Below are 23,230 nucleotides of genomic sequence, written 5' to 3' on the forward strand. Positions count from 1 at the left end.
CTTAAAGTTAGTGAGGGAGATAAAGTCTCCAGCTTCAGTGATTTTTTGCAATTGTTCCAGTCATTGGCAGCAGAGAACTGGAAGGAAAGGTGGCCAAAGTAGGTGTTGGCTTTGGGGATGACCAGTAGATATACCTGCTGGAGCGCATGGTACGGGTGGGTGTTGTTAACGAGACCAGTGAGCTGAAGATAAGCGGAGCTTTACTTAGCAAAGACTTATAGATGACCTGGAGCCAGTGGGTCTGGCGACGAATATGTATTGAGGGCCAGCCGACTAGAGCATACAGGTCGCAGTGGTGGGTGGTAAATGGGACATTGGTGAACAAACGGATGGCACTGTGATAGACTGCATCCAGTTTGCTGAGTAGAGTGTTGAGGCTATTTTGTAAATGACATCGCCGAAGTCGAAGATTGGTAGGATAGTCAGTTTTACTAGGGTATGTTTGGCGGCGTGAGTGAAGGAGGCTATGTAGCGAAATAGAAAGCCGATTCTAATTTCTAAAACTAAAAGCATGCATTTAGTTTTACTAGCGTTTAAGAGCAGTTGGAGCCACGGAAGGAGTGTTGTATGGCTTGAGCTCGTTTGGAGTTTGTTAACACAGTGTCCAAAGGGCCAGAAGTATACAGAATTATGTCGTCTGCGTAGAGGTGGATCAGGGAATCACCGCAGCAAGAGCGACATCGTTGATATATACAGAGAAAAGAGTCGGCCCAAGAATTGCCCCCTGTGGCCACCCATAGAGACTGCCAGAGGTCCGGACAACAGGCCCTTCGATTTGACACACTGAACTCGATCTGAGAAGTAGTTGGTGAACCAGGCAAGGCGGTCATTTGAGAAACCAAGACTGTTGAGTCTGCCGATAAGAATACGGTGATTGACAGTCGAAAGCCTTGGGCAGGTCGATGAAGACGGCTGCACAGTACTGTCTTTTATCGATGGCAGTTAATATTGTTTAGGACCTTGAGAGTGGCTGAAGTGCACCCGTGACCAGCTCGGAAACCAGATTGCACAGCGGAGAAGGTACAGTGGGATTCGAAAAGGTCCAGTGATCTGTTTATTAACTTGGTTTTGAAGACTTTAGAAAGGCAGGGCAGGATGGATATACAGTGGGAGACAAGTATTTGATACACTGCCGATTTTGCAGTTTTCCTACTTACAAAGCATGTAGAGGTCTGTAATTTTTATCATAGGTACACTTCAACTGTGAGAGACGGAATCTAAACAAAAATCCAGAAAATCACATTGTATGATTTTTAACTAATTCCTTTGCATTTTATTGCATGACATAAGTATTTGATACATCAGAAAGCAGAACTTAATATTTGGTACAGAAACCTTTGTTTGCAATTACAGAGATCATACGTTTCCTGTAGTTCTTGACCAGGTTTGCACAACACTGCAGCACGGATTTTGGCCCACTCCTCCATACAGACCTTCTCCAGATCCTTCAGGTTTCGGGGCTGTCGCTGGGCAATACGGAATTTCAGCTCCTCCAAAGATTTTCTATTGGATTCAGGTCTGGAGACTGGCTAGACCATCCAGGACCTTGAGATGCTTCTTACGGAGCCACTCCTTAGTTGCCCTGGCTGTGTGTTTCGGGTCGTTGTCATATTGATCCAGGATGGCGTAGCAGTCGGACGTGTTTTGTATTGTCCTGTATTGTCCTGTCGCGTGAATAGTAAATAGTAAATAGTCTTCGTATTTTTCGTATACATTTCGTTATATTTTAATTTCACTTTCCATCTAGGAACTGAATATACATTCCTACATTCCGCCTCACCCAATGTGGTCGGACCTGCTATTTTTTTATACTTTAGAACCGTAACCCAAGCAGAAGCTAGCCAGATAACTAGCTACTAGCTAGTAGTCAGTTAGCCACTGCTGCGGTCTTCACCCTCAACTCGGACACAGCCAGCTTCAATACCGGGCCATACCTGCCAGTCTGCAAGCGCGATATCAACCCCAGAGCATATAGGACTGCTTTTTCTCTACCACATCACCGGATTCCTGACGCAAGCTCTGGACAATTACACCGTATCATCACAGCTCGCTAGCTGCAACCGAGTGGCTACTACTGCTAACACCTCTGTCCCGAAGCAAGCACCAGTTAGCCTTGAGCTAGCCTCGAGCTAGGCCCATCTGCCGGCTAGCTGAAGAGGTCTACCAGCGAATTCTTGGGCTACAATACCAGCTACAAGCTAATTTAGCAATTTTTTTTGCCGCTGCTAGTAGCTTTTACCTTCTGCACAGACACAGCCCTGTTATTAGCCTGGATATACTCACCAATTTACCAGCATCGGACTGTCTCTCGACAACAACGCCGGATCTCTGCCGTAATCCCTGAGCCACTGCTTCTGATCCTCACAGCTAGCTTGCGGCTAGCGCAGCTACGCACTGCCACGAAGCTAGCACCAGTTAGCAAACACAATTCTACAATTCACAACCTCTCTTTCGCCATCGCCATCTGGCTTGGATTCTCTGTCGACACAACCACGTCTGGCAGACCCCCTCCGTCTGAGCAGACCACCCCCCGGGCTACTAACTTTAACGCCGCGTGCTAGCTTAGTGGAGGCCTCCTCTACTCCATCTACGGCTGCCCCTGGACACTATGATCACTTGGCTACATAGCTGATGCATGCTGACTGTCCATTAATTCACGGTACTCCATTCTGTTTATTTGTGTTTTATCTGTCGGCTCTGTGCTTTAACTCAGGATCTGTGTGTAGTTAATCCGACCCTCTCTGCCTAGTCGTCGCCATTTTTACCTGTTGTTGCTGTGTTAGACTAGCACCCTGTTATTGCTGCTGTTATTTTACCTGTTGTTTTAGCTAGCTCTCCAATCAAGACCTGCAATCACTTTATGCCTTATTGTAGTCTCTCCTCAAATATCAATATGCCTTGCATACTGTTGTTCAGGCTAGTTTTCATTATCATTGTTTTGGTTTGCAATGGACCCCTGTAGTTCCACTCTCCGTACCTCTGATACCCCTTTGTCCCACCCCCCACACATGCGGTGACCTCACCCATTGAGACCAGCATGTCCAGAGATACAACCTCTCTTATCATCACCCAGTGCCTGGCTTGCCTCCGCTGTACCCGCGCCCCTCCATACCCCTGTCTGCACATTATGCCCAGAATCTATTCTACCACGCCCATAAATCTGCTCCTTTTATTCTTTGTCCCCCACGCTCTAGGCGACCAGTTTTGATAGCCTTTAGCCGCACCCTCATCCTACTACCTCTGTTCCTCGGGTGATGTGGAGGTAACCAGGCCCTGCATGTCCCCAGTCACCCTCATTTGTTGACTTCTGCGATCGAAAAAGCCTTGGCCTCATGCATGTCAACATCAGAAGCCTCCTCCCTAAGTTTGCCTTACTCTCCCTAAGTTTGCCTTGCGTGTCGAATCCTGGCTTAGGAAGGCCACCAAAAATTCTGAGATTTCCATACCACACTATAACACTTTCCGTCAAGATAGAACTGCCAAGAGGGGAGGAGTTGCAATCTACTGCAGAGATAGCCTGCAAAGTTCTGTCCATACTTTCCAGGTCTATGCCCAAACAGTTCGAACTTCTAATTTTAAAAATTAATCTCTCCAGAAATAAGTCTCTCACTGTTGCCGCCTGCTACCGCCCCCTCAGCTCCCAGCTGTGCCCTGGACACCATCTGTGAATTGATCGCTCCCATCTAGCTTCAGAGTTTGTTCTGTTAGGTGACCTAAACTGGGATATGCTTAACACCCGGCAGTCCTACAAATCCACTTGATGCCCTCAATCTCACACAATCATCAAGGAACCCACCAGGTACAACCCTAATCCGTAAACATGGGCACCCTAATAGACATTATCCTGACCAACCTGCCCTCCAAATACACCTCTGCTGTCTTCAATCAAGATCTCAGCGATCACTGCCTCATTGCCTGTATCCGCCACGGGTCCGCGGTCAAACGACCCCACCTCATCACTGTCAAAACGCTCCCTAAAACACTTCTGCGAGCAGGCCTTTCTAATCGACCTGGCCCGGGTACCCTGGAAGGATATTGACCTCATCCCGTCAGTTGAGGATGCCTGGTCATTCTTTAAATGTTACTTCCTCACCATATTAGACAAGCATGCTCCGTTAAAAAAATGCAGAACCAAGAACAGATATAGCCCTTGGTTCACTCCAGACCTGACTGCCTCGACCGCAAAAAACATCCTGTGGCGAACTGCAATAGCATCGAAGAGCCCCCGCGATATGCAACTGTTCCTTGGTGCGGAGCTGTTGGCCGGGGTTGGGGTAGCCAGGAGGAAAGCATGGCCAGCCGTAGAGAAATGCTTGATTATCGTGGATTTATCGGTGGTGACAGTGTTACCTAGCCTCAGTGCAGTGGGCAGCTGGGAGGTGCTGCTCTTATTCTCCATGGACTTTACAGTGTCCAAAAACGTTTTGGAGTTAGAGCTACAGGATGCAAATTTCTGTTTGAAAAAGCTAGCCTTTGCTTTCCTGACTGACTGCGTGTATTGGTTCCTGACTTCCCTGAAAAGTTGCATATCGCGGGGACTGTTCGATGCTATTGCAGTCCGCCACAGGATGTTTTTGTGCTGGTCGAAGGCAGTCAGGTCTGGAGTGAACCAAGGGCTATATCTGTTCTTAGTTCTACATTTTTTGAAAGGGGCATGGTTATTTAAGATGGTGAGGAAATTACTTTTAAAGAACGACCAGATATCCTCGAATGACGGGATGAGGTCAAAATCCTTCCAGGAACCCGGGACAGGTCGATTAGAAAGGCTTGCTAGCAGAAATGTTTTAGTGAGCGTTTGACAGTGATGACGGGCGGTCGTTTGACCGCGGACCCGTAGCGGATGCAGGCAATGAGTGATCGCTAAGATCCTGATTAAAAACAGCAGAGGTGTATTTGGAGGGCAAGTTGGTCAGGATAATATCTATGAGGATGCCCATTTTATCAGATTAAGGGTTGTACCTGGTGGGTTCCTTGATAATTTGTGTGAGATTGAGGGCATCTAGCTTAGAATGTAGGACTGCCGGGGTGTTAAGTATATCCCAGTTCAGGTCACCTAACAGAACAAGCTCTGAAGATAGATGGGGGGCAATCAATTCACATATGGTGTCCAGGGCACAGCTGGGAGCTGAGGGGGGTCTATAACAGGCGGCAACAGTGAGAGACTTATTTCTGGAGAGATTAACTTTTATAATTAGAAGCTAGAACTGTTTGGGCATAGACCTGGAAAGTATGACAAAACTTTGCAAGCTATCTTTGCAGTAGATTGCAACTCCTCCCCCTTTGGCAGTTCTATCTTGACGGAAAATGTTGTAGTTGGGGATGGAAATCTCAGAATTTTTGGTGGCCTTCCTAAACCAGGATTCAGACACGGCAAGGACATCAGGGTTGGCAGAGTGTGCTAAAGCAGTGAGTAAATCAAACTTAGGGAGGAAGCTTCTGATGTTAACATGCATGAAACCAAGGCTTTTTCGGTTACAGAAGTCAACAAATGAGTGCCTGGGGACACGCAGGGCCTGGGTTGACCTCCACTTCACCCGAGGAACAGAGGAGGAGTAGGATGAGGGTACGGCTAAAGGCAATCAAAACTGGTCGTCTAGTGCGTTGGGGACAGAGAATAAAAGGAGCAGATTTCTGGGCGTGGTAGAACAGATTCAGGGCATAATGTACAGCAGGATTGGTGGAGGTCGTGACGATGCAGGTAACCAACGGCATTTTGCTTTGACGAAAGAAGCTGAACAAGGTTGCATCTCTGGACGCACTAGTTATGCTGGGTGAGGTCACCACATGGGTGGGAGGTGGGACAAAGGAGGTATCTGAGGCATGTAAACTAAAACAATGATAACTATCCTAAACAACAATATACAAGGCATACATATTGACATTTGAGAGAGACAAAGCGAGGCATAAAGCAATCACAGGTGTTGATTGGGAGCGCTAGCTAAGTAAACAATGGGTAGACAACAACAGCTAATCAGCTAAGACAACAACAACAGGTTAAATGGCGCTGAATGGGCAGAGAGGGTCAGTTACTACACACAGGGCCTGAGTTCGAGGCTGGGGCCGACAGATAAACAAAACATAAACAAAATGGAGTACAGTGATTAATGAACAGTCCAGCAGGGATCAGCTATGTAGCCAAGTGATCATAGGGGCTAGTAAACAGCAGTAGAGTAAACAGGGAAGCCGCTGGGTAGTCGTTACTAACTACCAAGGCGGAGGCACAGCGTTTAAAGTTAGCAGGCCGGGGCTAGTAGAAGCGCTTGCTCCGACATCCGGCAAAGACCGGTTGAGGGCTCGGCAAACCATCGTGGTGGAACTGCGGGGCTCCTTATCGACGAATGGTCCAAGGCCAGTCGGCAAAGAGATAATGTAGTCGTAGTAATTACGTTTGCTAGCCAGCGAGATGCGCCTGGCTCGCGGCTAACTGGTGCTAGCTTCGGACAGGGCGTTAGCCACTTTAGCCACACGGTGACAGCTAACTACGCGATGATCGATGCAAAGGTCCAGAGCTTACGGCAAAAATCCGGTGGAGTAGTGGATTCTAGCCGTGTTGGGGGGGGGGGGGGGGGGGGGGGCTATAGGGAGGCTATAGAACATCTCTCTCTGTTCACTGAGATGAAAATGGTCCTCTATAGCCTCCCAGAGCGACCTGGGAATCAGAGCATGACACACACCAGCCATGGAAGGAGAGGGAGAGGCGCAGTCTGATTTAACAGCCTAATGCCCGTTTCACACTACTGAGCCAAGCAGAGTCAAAACATATTGCAATGGCCTGGTTACACCATAATTGCCGGAGACGTGCTGAAAGGACGACGTGAAAAGAAGATATCAGAGCAAGTGCAGCGGTTCGGTTGGCACATTAGTGTAAAAATAGTTTATTTGTCGTTTGGCCTGAACTGCATGTTCATGTTGCCTGGGTTTGTCTGTCTGGCCTGACCTGCATGTCCATGTTCCCTGGGTTTGTCTGTCCGTCTGTCTGTCTGGCCTGGACTGCATGTTCATGTTCCCTGGGTTTGTCTGTCCGTCTGTCTGTCTGGCCTGCATGTTCCCTTGGTATGTCTGTCCGTCTGTCTGTCTGGCCTGGACTGCATGTTCATGTTCCCTGGGTTTGTCCGTCTGTCTGTCTGGCCTGGACTGCATTTTCATGTTCCCTGGGTTTGTCCGTCTGTCTGTCTGGCCTGGACTGCATGTTCATGTTCCCTGGGTTTGTCCGTCTGTCTGTCTGGCCTGGACTGCATGTTCATGTTCCCTGGGTTTGTCCCTGTCTGTCTCTGGCCTGGATGCATGTTCATGTTCCCTGGTTGTCCTGTCTCTGTCTGTCTGGCCTGGACTGCAAGTTTCATGTTCCCTGGGTTTGTCCGTCTGTCTGTCTGGCCTGGACTGCATGTTCATGTTCCCTGGGTTTGTCTGTCTGTCTGTCTGGCCTGGACTGCATGTTCATGTTCCCTGTTTTGTCTGTCTGTCTGTCTGTCTGGCTGGCCTGGACTGCATGTTCACCCTGGGTTTGTCTGTCTGTCTGGCCTGGACTGCATGTTCATGTTCCCTGGGTCGGTCTGTCTGTCTGTCTGTCTGTGTCTGTCTTGCTTGCATGTTCATGTTCCCTGGGTTTGTCTGTCTGTCTGGCCTGGACTGCATGTTCATGTTCCCTGGGTCGTCTGTCTGTCTGGCCTGGACTGCATGTTCATGTTCCCTGTGTTGTATGTCTGTCTGTCTGGCCTGCATGTTTATGTTCCCTGGGTGTGTCTGTGTCTGGCCTGGACTGCATGTTCATGTTCCCTGGGTCTGTCTGTCTGGCCTGGACTGCATGTTCATGTTCCCTGGGTTTGTCTGTCTGTCTGGCCTGGACTGCATGTTCATGTTCCCTGGGTTTGTATGTCTGTTCGTCTGGCCTGCATGTTTATGTTCCCTGGGTGTGTCTGTCTGTCTGGCCTGGACTGCATGTTCATGTTCCCTGGGTTTGTATGTCTGTCTGTCTGGCCTGCATGTTTAGTTCCCTGGGTTTGCTGTGTCTGGCCTGGACTGCATGTTTATGTTCCCTGGGTCTGTCTGCTCTGGCCTGGACTGCATGTTCATGTTCCCTGAGTTTGTCGTCTGTCTGCCTGGACGCATGTCATAGTTCCAGTTGTCTGTCGTTTTTAGTTCTGCTGTCTGGCCTGGACTGCATGTTCATGTTCCCTGGGTTTGTCTGTCTGTCTGGCCTGGACTGCATGTTAATGTTCCCTGGGCTAATGGTTTCATTATGCTAAGGCTGATCATCCTGCTCTGCCAGGCCAGTGGTCAATCATGGAGCTTTAGAAGAGTTATTTTGGCCTCATTAGTAACTGGGTGAGAGTCTGGTGAGTGATTGAGGCTGGTGACTGTGTCTACTGACTGGTGTGGGAGTCACTTCTCTGGCTGGGCAGTGGGTTAGCGCGAGGCTGAGTGGTGTTGTCAGGTCTGCACACACACTCCTAATCTAATAATGGTCTGTCCGTCCGTCCGTCTGTCTGTCCGTCCACACCTCCTCAGTGCTTCAGTTGCTGCAGGACAAAGTAGTCTCTTTTCAGACACACACAGAATGGTGCCGTCAGCTGGCTAGGCTTGATAAGGGAAGGTGAGGAGCATTAGACAGGGCAAGCTCACTTCCTCATTATAAGGGTGATACCTGTACAGCAGGGAATCATTCAGACTGAGGCAGTGGTCATTACTTTGGATTTAAAAAGGTATTAAAAACACAGGACTTGGAGAACCACTGGATAATGATTATGACTGAGACAAYCATCCACACTCCAGGGGAACKAGACAACMCTGTAGGTAGGTGTCAGCATGCTAAATACTGTACTGCGTACTGGGGTGACCTCGTTACTTTGGAGTGAAATGACTTTGGCCTCTGGTGTTACTGTACCTGCGATCATGCTGTCAGTGTGGGCCACGCGGTCCAGGACCAGGTTGATGAGGSCCGTGTCGGTGCAGGCCTGCAGGTTCCTCACGCTCTTCTTCAGGATAGCCGTGAAGATGCTCCACACCTCCGCCTGGCACGTGGGCTTACACTGGGTATCAGACATAATAATAATAATGGATCCGATTTAGGAAGAGATTTGCCAGATGCTCAAAGCGCTTTTACAATCCTCCACCGCTAAYATGTACCCATAGAAATAGGCCTACAATTACTAGAACAGGGATCCCCATTCAAGTCAATGAGACCACGATAGGTGGACTGGCAGAAAATCTATTTCTATGTGTGTACAGCCACAACTCATCCACCATAGTCCATAGATTATATTATACATATTGTTCCATTTCATTTTGTGTGAGTAGCACCCACCTTGTCCAGCAGCTCCACCATGCACACAATGCTGTCCTGCTCCTGGATAATGAAGTTCATCTCCAGGTCAAACTGGCCCCCCACCAACTAGAGAGAGGGAGAAAGAAAGAGAGGGAGAAAGAAAGAAAAGAGGGACAGAGAGAGAGAGGATTCATCAACCTACGCAATTCAAAAGCACAGAGTCAAAAACAACATCTCCAATGCAATTGGATTAGCATATGCCACTGAGCTTTTCCCTCACACCTATTTATATGTCCTTTTTTTAGGACATAAAACCCCTGGCACAGGTTCCTGGGCCACATCAACTGCAAAACCAAATCCCTGGACCAAGCCGGACGGTGTATTTCTAAACATCTGCTCCTCTGTGGATCAGGCCTGCTGGTCAACAAGATTAGAGGAATGGGTTGAGCTATAGCTTAGCTAGCTCCGCCTAGCTTCTATCATACTGCTGTTACCTATCCAATCCAGTTGTCTCAGATGTGTACAAGGATGTGAACAATGGAGCAGGCTGGGCTTCAATACAGAAAGATGCTCCACTCTCTGCCCTATTTCACCTCAATGCTGTCATATTCTGTGAAGACAAGTGAACAAGGGCACAGCGGAGGGTAGTTATTCCTCCCTGAAATGAAACACATCCCGGAGGATACCGGTCACGGTCGGCTGTGACACAGCCTGGGATCGAGCCGGGTCTGTAGTGACAACTCAAACACTACAATGCAGTGCCTTAGACCGCAGCGGGAGGCCATTAAAATCACAATTTAACCAACACCCATCTATTTTTGTGACTACCTGGAACTACCACTTGGTTTTGAAGTATTGAAACCAAACCATTTCATTTGAATGAAAATAATTGAAATAAACAACAAGAGTAAGAAAGACTAAATAGCGCTCATCATTTCAAATAGGCTACATGTCGTATTAAACAGCATATAAACGTCATAAATAGGTCAGGAGCCAGACAGGTAGTTTAAGAAAAGAACAAAAATGTATTATTTAGGCTATATTATTTCTATTATTTCAAGGCTATAGCCTACAAAGAAACACATTTTGAAGCATTTGCGAGTACGACACACTAGCCTGGCAGGGACAATAAGCTCTCATTATTTAAACAACATGTTGTATTCAATCGTTATAGTCTATACATTTCACATTTTTGCTGTGACTTACTGAAAATGAAATACAAATGAAAAGAAACATGCCTTATTATGCTCAGTCTACAATGCCTTTAATTCATTTTTGGACACATGAGTTTTCAGGCTCATGCGTTGGTGCCTGGAGAGCAAGCCAGAAACAGAGAACACCCTCTCCACGCTTGCAGAGCCACTGGGGATGCTAAACACCCTCTGGGCCACTCGTCAGGCTGGCAGGATGCAGCATTGTTGTTGTTTTCTGTAGGTAGGCCTTAACAATTTTAGGTAAAATAACCCTATCAAAACAGAAAGCTCCTTGAAAGAGGTAATATGCCTGGCCTATTGGGCCAAAATCAATGATGGCCTATTGTATAGATAACAGAACAAAACTTAAGAGAACTGATTTTTAGTTTATAAATACTTTGCTACAATGACACACTCAGCTAGCTCCCCACCTCGTTCCTTCCTGTTAGTGTGTGCACGTAGTAAGTACACCATCTTTTTTTTCATCTTTGTAAGTCACCTTGATTTTTCAGCTGTGTGTTGTATCAGATTCTTTATGAAAATAATTTGTGAACTCCATGACAGTAGCTAAATCAAGGGGCTATAGCAGCACACAAGTAGACTACAGATGCATGCTGGGCCGGGCATGCCCTGAGCTCGTGAAGTGAGCTCTACTGGAGCGGGCGAGAAGGCTGACGCTCCAGCTTTAGGGAAACTCGCTCTGCGCTCCAATCAAGTTGGGCACGCTCCGCTCCTCCGCTCCTCCGCTCCTCACTCACATACCCTGGTCCTCAGGGGAATACAGGCTGTAGTCGTCTTCTCTAGCCTCTTCCTGACCTCCATACTGCTCAAACACAATGCAGCAGCAACACAACAGCAGAAGGGCTGGTTGGGTGAGAAGCCTATTTAGAGCCTGACTTTAATCTTGTATGGTCATGGCAACAACTGGCGCTGGCAGATGTGACATCTTAGTCAGGATCACCCTACAGCTATGATAACATAGAGACATCATACAGAACTGTCATCTAGGATGTGATAAACCTCAGACTCTAGCTAATACTAAATTAATTTTTCCCCAGTTCCAATTCTATTAGTAGTAGTAGTATATTGCTTTCAAAGGTTTAGGCCTATATAACACATCATTTTTGTTGTAAATGCAAGATTTGTAACGAGTACATTCAAAGAAAATAAATATATATTTTATAGATAGCTATTCCCTTAGATTGCTCCCTTAGGCGAGTTGTTTTGTCAGTTACGTGTTTCATGTTTGAAACCTGGTTTTTACTTTACCTTTCATGCATATTATTCATTTAATCTAGGCGCTGCCAGTGTGTTGTGTTTCTCAGCTGGTGTTTGTGCACACACACTATGTGTAAACATGTTTTGCCTCCAAAAACATGAATCGTATTATTTCCACGGCAGCAGGATGTCAAGGAATGTATTATGCTACCTTTAGCATGGAAAAGGTTATCTACATGGGGGTTCGTGTGTGTGTGTGTGTGTGTGAGAGAGAGACCTATAGCTAAGGAAGGAATAACGTTCTTTGTGTCTGGAAATATATTGTACAAGCTATAAATGTCATGATTTGTCATTTATTTAATAGTGGAGATGACATTTTTATGATTGAACCATGCCTAATAGAAAGTGATAAGGAAAAAAACAACACACATGTCAAAACTAATATTGTAAGATGGGGTGCAAGGTGTTGAATCAACAAGGGCCTGTCAATGGGCGGAAAGCAAAGAGGGATAGCCACCATTTGCCACGAGACAGGCGGTGRGAAGACAATTTGATTGGGATGAAATTATATCCTCAAGCTGTGTTTGATGGGAACCTGTCCCATTAAAATGAGTCAAGCAGGATTAACAGAAGGGGGGGCTGAGGGGGAATCAGGGTAGCCCCCTGTCACCATGGACAACCAAGCCAGGAGATAAAAGCAATGATAACAGACCGTGCCACCCCGACAAACACACGCTCACGTCATACGTCCATGGATCCACCACTAACAAACACACACAAACCAAATACGTCATTTAGATACAGCTGCTGATCCAATCCATGACGCCTCAGAGGTAGGACCTAAAGTGTGTGATTGTGGAGTGGTGGCAATGATGGTTAGGTGCCTTGATTTAAATTTTAAAAATATATATATAAATAAAGGCAAGCAATGTAAATGATTTGTTCATCAGAAAGTCCCTTCCCTCCTCCACCCCTCTCTGGCCATTAGCCATTGGGCTCCCGAGTGGCGCAGCGGTCTAAGGCACTGCATCTCAGTGCTAGAGGAGTCACTAATGACCCTGGTTCGATTCCAGGCTGTATCACAGCTGGCCGTGAGCTGGCGCACAATTGGCTCAGTCATCCGGGTTAGGCCGTCGTAGYAAATAAGAATTTGTTTCTAACCGACTTACCTAGTTAAATAAAGGTTCAATAAAATAAAGTGTAAAATAATAAATTAAATAAAAGCAGTGACATTCTTTCCCTCTTCCCTTCATYCCTCCCGTTGCAGTAGCTGATAAAACCTACGGTCATTTGCATTTTGGGGGCCCCCCCACCCAGTCGGGATTGTGTTAATGGATATTTTCTACAGCACTCGCCACAGTAACAGGTGATTTACGAGCCTGACACTCTGGGCGAGTCAGACATCCATCAGAGTCAGGTGACAGGGGAGAGAGGATGGGAGAGGGGAGTCACATGAGGGCGAGGCCACAGTGGTGGCAGCACTGGCCGAGAGGGAGGTCAGTGTGTGAGTACCAAAGAGCTGTTTTCACTCAGCCTGTGTGTGTGTGTGTGTGTATATATATATATATATATATATATATATATATATATATATATATATATATATATACACACGTGTGTGTGTGTGCATCACAGAGGGGTTTTTAAAAGGATGAAAGCTCGAAGGTTGAGATTAGAGTCTAATGGTTGAGACCGTCACGAGTGCCAGTGCATCGACATTAAAAAGCAGCCGTGTGTGTCTGTACCAGTTGAGTTGTTAATGACGTTGTAGTAAGGTTGATATTAAAGCTGAAATMGAGACAGTCAGAACGGAGTGACTGGAACCCCAAGAGGAGGGATTTGGGTGAGTAAGCAGGTCTAAGTACTAACCCAACCTCAGCTTTCTCAGGAACTTAGCCAGGCCTATCTGTATAGTACCATAGATATCATTTCTTCAAAAACAGGTCAGACAGCCAGAGATAGTAAAATATGTGTTTTAAACAGATAAGCTATTCATGAACCACGTAATAGAAACTGCCTTCGATGGGCAAGTACTACGATCACTGACCACAATTCCACTTCCTTCCACTGAAAACCACAGGAAAAAAGAGAAAAAAGTCATTTTTGGCACAAATTCAGTTTAATTAAGCAACAAGCCCCGAGGGGGTGTGGTATATGGCCAATATACCACGGCTAAGGGCTGTTCTTACGCACTACGCAATGTGGAGTGGCTGAATACAGCCCTTATCCGTGGTATATTGGCCAAATATCACAAACCTCCATGGTGCCTTATTGCTATTATAAACTGGTTACCTAGAGCAGTAAAAATAAATGTTWTATCATACCCGTGGTATACGGTCTGATATACCACAGCTGTCAGCCAAATCAGCATTCAGGGCTTGAACCACCCAGTTTATAATTAATAGTACAACCCACTCGCCTAACTTTGAAGTTACGCAAATGATACCGTGCCCATTTTAGAACAAAAKTTCACTGCATTTATAAGTATTTCCTAATTACCATTAATATCTCACTGGCCTTCATATTTGCCCTTCCAGATAAAGCCTCATCATCCTCCACTGCGATGGGAGAAATATCAGTCAAGAAAAAATCTCAGCCTGCTTATACTTTTAATAGGCTTAATTTATCATGTTTAATCGTCTTCTGGGGCCCGGAGTTTCATTGAGAAATGCCTACCTCATATCTCACTGCTGATATTTCAGATTAGAGCTTAGAATTATGGCAGTTTAGAATTCAAATGTGTTATAAATTCATCTATGGGATGTAGCTTTGATTTAGATCAAATTAAAAGTACATTGACATTATTTGGATGTATGGATTGGCAAGAAACACATGAAAGTCTGAGCAAGCAGCTCACAGCAGAACGGTCACTGAAAAAATTCTTTTACAAACTGAGCCTGAAGTAACAGAACACCTCAGACTGATGAAAGTACTACAATACAGTCTGCTGCACTTCCTCCTGTGTACCTTGCAACTCATCGTTGGAGTAGGAGCACCGCTAGCCTAAAATGTGGTGAGCCACACACAGAGCTCAGCGAATCTATTACCTCAATCGATGATGTAATCACACAGAGTCAGACTATTGGCTTGCGTCCCAAATGGTACCCTATTCCCCCATTTGTTCAGAAGTAGTGCACTTTGAATAGGGTGCCATTTGGGACACAGACAATAACCTGCAGGAGGCAGGACCATGGGGGAGCCGGCCGCCACTTAGCAGTAAAACTCTACAAATATCACCTCCTTGCCTCSACTATGGAGGTCTGACTGAGCAGCGATGACAGCATAGAAAGACAAAACAGGGATGAATCAATTGTTGTGGGCACACTGAAAAGAGTCGTAAAATCGAGGCCCTCCAATTTCAGTCCTCCAGCAGCCTAAGARCTGAATAGTTCATAAAGTAGCCTAGTTTCTAGGGTAATAGATTTTAAACATTAAATATTTAATGTGAAGTCGACTATTTCTGCTGACTCACGTTTACCTCAAGTACTGTAGCAGTAAAAGGCTACCTGTTTTCTGTCAACTTCGCTCAAAACAGCACACACACGCCAGCTTTTCATTGGTCTGTTCGAAGAATACACAGACTCTGTCTCAACCTTTAAGTCTTTATTGAAGACTCATCTCTTCAGTAGGTCCTAKGATTGAGTGTAGTCTGGCCCAGGGGTATGAAGGTGAACGGAAAGGCACTGGAGCAACGAACCGCCCTTGCTGTCTCTGCCTGGCCGGTTCCCTTCTCTCCACTGGGATTCTCTGCCTCTAACCTTATTACAGGGGCTGAGTCATGGGCTTACTGGTGCTCTTCCATGCCGTCCCTAGGTGGGGTGCGTCACTTGAGTGGGTTGAGTCACTGACGTGATCTTCCTGTCCGGGTTGGCACCCCCCCTCGGGTTCGTGCCGTGGGGAGATCTTTGTGGGCTATACTCAGCCTTGTATCAGGGTAGTAAGTTGGTGGTTGAAGATATCCCTCTAATGGAGAGGGGGCTGTGCTTTGGCAAAGTGGGTGGGGTTATATCCTGCCTGTTTGGCCCTGTCCGGGGGTATCGGACAGGGCCACAGTGTCTCCCGACCCCTCCTGTCTCAGCCTCCAGTATTTATGCTGCAATAGTTTTGTGTGTCAGGGAGCTAGGGTCAGTCTGTTATATCTGGAGTATTTATCCTGTCTTATCCGGTGTCCTGTGTCAATTTAAGTATGCTCGCTCGCTCTCTCCTTCTCTCGGAGGACCTAAGCCCGAGGACCATGCCTCAGGACTACCTGGCCTGATGACTCCTTGCTGTCCCCAGTCCACCTGGTCGTGCTGCTGCTCCAGTTTCAACTGTTCTGCCTGCGGCTATGGAACTCTGACCTGTTCACTGGACGTGCTACCTTGTCCCGGACCAGCTGTTTTGGACTCTCTCTACACTGCACCTGCTGTCTCGAACTCTGAATGATCGGCTATGAAAAGTCAACTGACATCCGGAGGTGATGACCTGTTGCACCCTCCACAACCACTGTGATTATTATTATCTGACCCTGCTGGTCATCTATGAACGCTTGAACATCTCGGCCATGTTCTGTTATAATCTCCACTCGGCACAGCCAGAAGAGGACTGGCCACCCCTCAGAGCCTGGCTCCTCTCTAGGTTTCTTCCTAGGTTCCGGCCTTTCTAGGGAGTTTCCTAGCCACCRTGCTTCTACATCTAGTTTGGTGTTTTAGGCTGGGTTTCTATATAGCACTTTCTTTGTGACATCGGCTGATGTATTAAGGGCTTTAGATTCAATTTGATTGATTGAATATCCACACTAGCGTAACACAAAAAATAAGCAACGGTGTGGCGAAATCCTGCACTTAAGTGCACTGCCACTTTAAGAGCTCATGAGCAGTAGGAAGGAGGAGATAAAAGAGCTCGTTAAGCTCTATTGGAAGGAGCTATTGATTGGCGCGACAGTTTTTGTTGTGTGCTTGCTGCGAGGTTTTCTTTTGTTTGTCTTCAGCGTATGTGGTTGTACAGTGTTTGGATCAATCCTCGGTGTGATCGCTCGACGACGTGGTTGTTCTCATTTGGGACCACGATGGTTATGGATCAAATGGATAAGTAGCAACATTTGTTGTGAAGCGTTCAACTACAACCCAACATACCATCGGACAGTCAGACCGGATACCTGAACCTCAAGACCACAGCTAAGCCCTCTCTTGTTCCCTTTCTCTCTTTCTCTTCACGCTATGTTCCAGTGCTTTACACTGCAACCGACTTATTTCCTAAGTACATTGACGTTTCATTGGAGCTGGACTAGTGTGTATATGAACACACCACATTCATACCCTCTGCACTCCTTCCCAGGAAGAAAATACAAACTATTGCAAATCCTCTGTGTGATGACTGGGTTAATTTGTTATTGTTGAAGTTGCTGTTTATTTGCTCTGCCATTATTGTTATATGAGGTATGTTGGTGGGGTTACCAAGAATTGTGGAAGGACTGTGATTGTGATGTGTGATCTATAGGGTGTGTATTCTTTTTCTCTCCGCTGGCTATCTGCGTCAAACAGCTACACTCTAGGCAGTCTCTCTTCTGTTGATGTGTGTGGGTCTGGTAGTGGTACTCTCGCTGTTCTACTATTCTTTTCTTTCGCAGGGTTAATACCTGCCTGGCGCCCGAACAAAATCTTCTTTACCTTTCTCTAATTAATACCGCTACAACGGGCATCAAAATGGATATTAGCCCTCTCTCAAAATGGTGAATCATAGGAGTGCAGAGATTGTTCTTCCAGGGAGCCTGTTATGAGGTGGCTTTGAAGCATGTGCCAACCAGACAGGCAGGGGACACAGCAGCACAGCCCTTCCTCTCTGTCACCTCGACAACTGCTCTCATCGTCACCTCGAACTGCTTCCTCGTTCAACCGTCGACAACTGCTCTCTCGTCACCTCGACAACTGCTCTCTGATCATCTCTCGACCAACTGCTCTCTCGCACCTCGACAACTGCTCTCTCGTCACCTCGACAATGCTTCTCGTCACTCGACAAACTGCTCTTCGTTCATCTCTCCAACTGCTCTCTCAGTCATCTCTTGTCTCTCTATCCAAGTCTCTCCCTCTAACCATTGTCTTGTCCAGGAGTCACCAGATCCCTTCTGCGTAACCTAGCCTCTTAGCCGGCTGGTTCCGTTCCCGAGGCCATTCTAATTAATCATGAGGTGAACACAAGCACAACAGCTGAGCAGAGCACAAACACTATCTCCATGGCACGTATGGAATTTAGGTGGGGAATTGTAGGGGTAATGGCAGTAGGAAAACACCAGGGCCAATATTCACAGTAGAAGTGCTGATCTAGGAACAGTTTTGCCTTTCAGATAATAATGAATAAGACAGGAATGAATAAGACCTGATCATAGACCAACACTTCTACTCTGAGAATCTCTGTGAATACAAACCCAGAGGTAGAAATGCCTTACTARGCTAATTGCAGTGGTCCCCAGTTATTAGAAGTCGACCCTACACCACCAGAATTCCCAGTGAATAGAACAGGGCTAGTTAGGGCTAATGATCACAGAGGGTAGTCAGAGGATAGAACCAGTGGAGATCACAGAGGATAGAACCAGTGGAGATCACAGAGGGTAGTCAGAGTTCCTAGGGGCAGGAGAGAAGTACATGGGGATAAGATCAACAGCAGCCATGGATGAGGTCATGTGATGCAGGGGAAGATCAGAGCCAGAAACATTTTGGGCATTTTGAACCACAGGGGAAATGGCTCTCTTCAAATGACCTGTAGTAAACACAGTGATGTGAAGCCAGGCTACTCATATACAGCACTACTGTTGCCTGTTCTTCTCCGTCTGACTGTGTGTGCGTGTGCGTGTGCGTGTGCGTGTGCGTGTGTGTGTTTTTAGTTGTGTTTGTATTTATTATGGATCCCCATTAGTTCCTGCCAAGGCAGCAGCTACTCTTCCTGGGGGTCCAGCAACATAAGACAGTTAAATACTGATTAAAAGAAAACATGACTTTACATTACATCTTACCCAACACATTCAGTGTGCTCCCTCAGACCACCACCTCAACATCCATGTGCAGGTGTGTGTAGGGCGCGTGTCTTATCAAGTCTATCTGTGTCTGTGTCTGTGTSTGTGTCTCTTCAGTCTGCGCTGTTCCATAAGGTGTATTTTTATCTGTTTATTAAAATCTGATTCTACTGCTTGCCTCAGTTAACTGATGTGGAATAGAGTTCCATGTAGTTATGGCTCTATGTAGTACTGTGCATCTCCCATAGTCTGTTCTGGACTTGGGGACTGTGAAGAAACCTCTGGGGTGGCATGTCTTGTGGGGTATGCATGGGTGTCCAAGCTGGGTGCTAGTTGTTTAAAATCAGACAGCTCGGTACATTCAGCTTGTCAACACTTCTTACAAAAACAAGCAGTGATGAAGTCAATCTCTCCACTTTGAGCCATGAGAGATTTACAATGTTATCTCTCCGTTTACATTTAAGGGCCAGCCGTCCTGCCCTGTTGAGCCAATTGTAATTTTCCCGAGGTCCCTCCTTGTGGCACCTGACCACACGACTAAACAGTAGTCCAGGTGCGACAAAACCTGTAGGACCTGCCTTGTTGATWGCATTGTTAAAAAGGCAGAGCAGGGCTTTATTATGGACTGAACTCTCCCCATCTTAGCTACTGTTGTATCAACATGTTTTGATCATGACAGGTTACAATCCAGGGTTCCTCCAAGCGGTTTAGTCACCTCAACTTGCTCAATTTCCACATTTGTTACAAGATTTAGTTGAAGTTTAGGGTTTAGTGAATGAGTTGTTCCAAATACAAATGGTATGGAGTTTTTGAAATATTTAAGGACTAACGTATTCCTTGCCACGCATTCTGTCTGTGTGCTTGTGTGTGTGTGTCATTATCTCCATTATAAATGCTTCTCTTCCTCTCCTAATGAAATCACGATTCATTCTACGGGTGGAATCCTTTGAATTAAAAGTAATTTGCCTGAATGAGGCACTGAGACAAAGGAATCAAAGCTGAAACAGAGCACAAAGTGCATACATCTCACACATGCTGTTAGCTGCTGTTAGCTGCTGTGGCGGTGTCCCAGAAGGCACCATGCAACCTATTTCCGTAGGACTTAAGACAGCTGCATGTTGTCTGACTTCACTGAAATGAAATGATTATTGTCACATGCTTCGTAACAACAGGTGTAGACTAACAGTGAAATGCTTACGGCCCTTCCCAACAATGCAGAGAGCAGAATTGGCTGGAGCCCGTAGACTGCAGCTATTCAGTGCAGCGCCATCTCGTTCATTAAATGCCATACACTTAGGAACAACTTCCTAATTGTGACTTGCAACCCCTTTTGCCCTCAGAACAGCCTCAATTCGATGGGCATGGACTCCACAGGGTGTCGATTATAATGCTCCCACAGTTGTGTCAAGTTGTCTGGATGTCCTTGGGTGTGGACCATTCTTGATAACACACGCGAAACTGTTGAGCATGAAAAAACCCAGCAGCGTTGCAGTTCTTGACACACTCAAACCTGTGCGCCTGGCAACTACTACCATACCCCTTAGAAGGCACATCTTTTGTCTGCCCATTCACCCTCTGAACGGCACACATACACAATCCATGTCTCAATTGTCTCAAGGCTTAAAAATCCTTCTTTAACCTGTCTCCTCTTCATCTGCACTGATTGAAGTGGATTTAACAAGTGACATCAATAAGGGATCATAGAGTTTACCTGCATCCCTGGTCAGTCTGTCATGGAAAGAGCAGGCGTTCCTAATGTTTTGTACACTCAATGTAGATGCATAATTGACACTAAGCAGACGTTGGAACGTGGTTTACTATTCAAGCTCAGCTGTAACAGAAATATGTAAATGTTTGGCTGAAGTGGTTTAAAGGGCATGTTTTCCCCTCTGTTCTGTCTCTACTGTGGACTCCAACGCAACACATTAGTCAGAGCTGGTTTTTGGAGACATTGTAGTTGACTCATCCAGCACTCTCTCAAACTAGGTGAAGGATTACATGTGTCGGAGGCAATTCTTGCGTGACAGCCTAGCGTTTCAAAATGACCACAGACTTCGCAGGATTCAATCCAAAATCATGCCTAGACCATCAATTTTTTTTTTTTACAGACATCCAGAATTGTGTTAATCTGTCCCTGCAGGAAGTGGAAAATGTCAGAGTCATCTTCAAATATGTCATGTCCATGTCCTGCCATGGTGATAACACATCCCACAAGTAATCACTAGTCGGCTGAAGCAAGGAGGAAACGCTCCTGCCTTTGTAGCCGATTTCCGTTTCCATCAGCTCTTTTAATTGGATCGCTTTAACGAGGTCTCTGACCGTCGCAGCTGCTGTCGAGCTGTTCTTACCACTGAGGGGTGGACTTAGCTCACACATCAGTCTCTGACAGGCAATTAAAAGCGTAGCTCGCTCCCTTACAAGCCCACCTCAAATGAAACATTCATCACGGTACCGTCACATATTTCCACTGTTGTGAGAAGCGAGCCCTCACTCTCCGCCTCAGCGAGGCGACTCTGACACAGCTGCTGAAACTGTTCAAACTAACAATACAAACCCCCATCACTAAAAGAATCCCATGGGGAGTAGACAACTCTTAGAGAAATTAGCTTGCTGATGAAACGACACTAAACATGATTACGGCTTCACGTGAGATAGAGAAGAGAGACAGCGGATGAGGAGACGAGAGAGAGGAGAGAGAGAAGGGATGAGAGAGCGAAGAGAGAAGACAGGCGAGGGCGAACGAGAGAAAGAGAGAGAGAGCGAGCGAGCGGGATGAGGGATGAGCGAGAGAGAGAGAGCGAGAAGGCGCATGAAGAGAGAGAGAGAGAGAGAGAGAGCGAGCGGAGACAGGGATGAGGAGAGAGAGAGAGAGAAAGGAGATGAGGAGAAGAGAGAGAACGGGAAGAGGCGGGATGAGAAAGAGAGAGACAGAGACAGGGAGAGTAGTGAGTTAAGGCAGAGAGGATATAAAACTAGCCTGGAGGTCCTGCAGCCTTGTTCTACTGAGAGCCCCACACTGTCAGACTGATCAGGTGATAGCTCAGCTTAACTGCTTCACAGCCCATACACACACAAATTCGTTTTCACATTAGTTCATGACTCACTCCAACTCCCTGAGACTGCCCTCCTCTCCAATGCAGCATAATGGCTTCCATGATCTCCCCAACAACTATTAACAAGACGAGCATCATAAGGGCGAGCCCTGCAGCTATGGACTGCTGTATTGAGAGAGGGGAGGAGAGGAGGTGATGTGATAATTCACGCAGTAGCTGAGAGAAGCACAAGAGAGGGTGAAGATGATGCCAGTGAAAAAGGCCAAGTCAAATAATTTCACAAGGACACAGGGGGAAACCATTGTTCCTTCTCATAGAAAACGAGACTGAAAAAGACAAGACCTCTTCAATTCACAAGATAAAGAGAAACCAGCCCTTAAGGAGAAAGGTTAAGAAAAACGTATCTTAAAAGTCCTGCTAGAACACTATTTAAGTCCTGAGGTTTTGACACCCCTCTGCGTCAACGAGACCTCATCCTCTTTCCAAACAGAGAAGATATTAGGAAAGAAATGTCAATTCCTCAGCTTGAGGTAGCCTATGATGTGACAGTCCTACAGTAAATATGACCTGATATAGGCCAATGTGAGGGTTTGAAGTGCAGAGTCACTGGTAGTAGTGATCTGATGTTCAAAGCACATCCTCCCCTGATACACGCTCGGAGAAGAGGAGGAAGACAAAGTCAAATGGGATTCAGCAGGGAGAGAGAGAGAGAGAGAGAAAGGTGGGTGGGTGGAGTGAGCTTCCTTAAAGTTGTGAGTAAGAACAATTCTACATTGCTCACACAGGACCAGAGTTGACATTGCAGATTAGAGGGATGGGGATTGGAGAACCACACACATTTGGGGGGAAACAGACATGAAAGTGCTTGAAGTTTACAATGTATACCATTGCACTTCCAATACTGCCTAGTTACAAAGACATGCACAGCGTCAAATGTTTTCTGTTAGTAATATCCTTTATCAAACACATCCAGCATCTTAATGTGTTCAAATGTTCCTTTAAGCCCAGCCAAATATCTTTCCAGTGAGTTCTCTTATTGCACAAATAGTGATTAATGACCAACTTGCAGAAATTACACTTCTACACGGTGGAGAGAAAAAAAAAAAAAAACGGGTTCTTATCAAAAAATGCATTATAAATCAATGAATTTAAATAAAAAGGAGCGATGATCTGACATTGTTGACTGCATTCTAACTCATTAACATGTAGTTCACAACCGTGCTTTTCATGCTATTAGTGAGACCACACACCACACACACACAACAACACCACACACACACACACAACACACACACACACCACACACACACACACACACACACACACACACCACACACACACACACACACCACCACACAATGAAATGAGCAGCGGGGGCCATAGCTGATCTAATATGATCTAGTCCAGCAGTTGTGGATTAAAACTAGGCTTCCAGACGTTTTGTTCACTGTGGGGTGTTGCATCATTAGATTAGGAGGTGTGTACATACGAGTACTTGTGGTTGGTGTGTGTT

At 46.2% G+C, this 23,230-nt stretch overlaps 1 protein-coding gene across 1 annotated transcript in view; it reads right to left on the bottom strand.

The window, feature by feature from the left end:
• LOC111958301 (lipopolysaccharide-responsive and beige-like anchor protein) overlaps positions 1-23,230 on the bottom strand; it is a 226,055-nt gene that overhangs the window by 172,083 nt on the left and 30,742 nt on the right. Inside the window, 2 exon segments of the mRNA XM_070437145.1 lie at positions 8,885-9,029; positions 9,305-9,391. Coding sequence (XP_070293246.1) covers positions 8,885-9,029; positions 9,305-9,391 — 232 coding nt within the window.

Source organism: Salvelinus sp. IW2-2015, linkage group LG34, assembly GCF_002910315.2.
Source record: "Salvelinus sp. IW2-2015 linkage group LG34, ASM291031v2, whole genome shotgun sequence".
Taxonomy (NCBI): Eukaryota; Metazoa; Chordata; class Actinopteri; order Salmoniformes; family Salmonidae; genus Salvelinus; species Salvelinus sp. IW2-2015.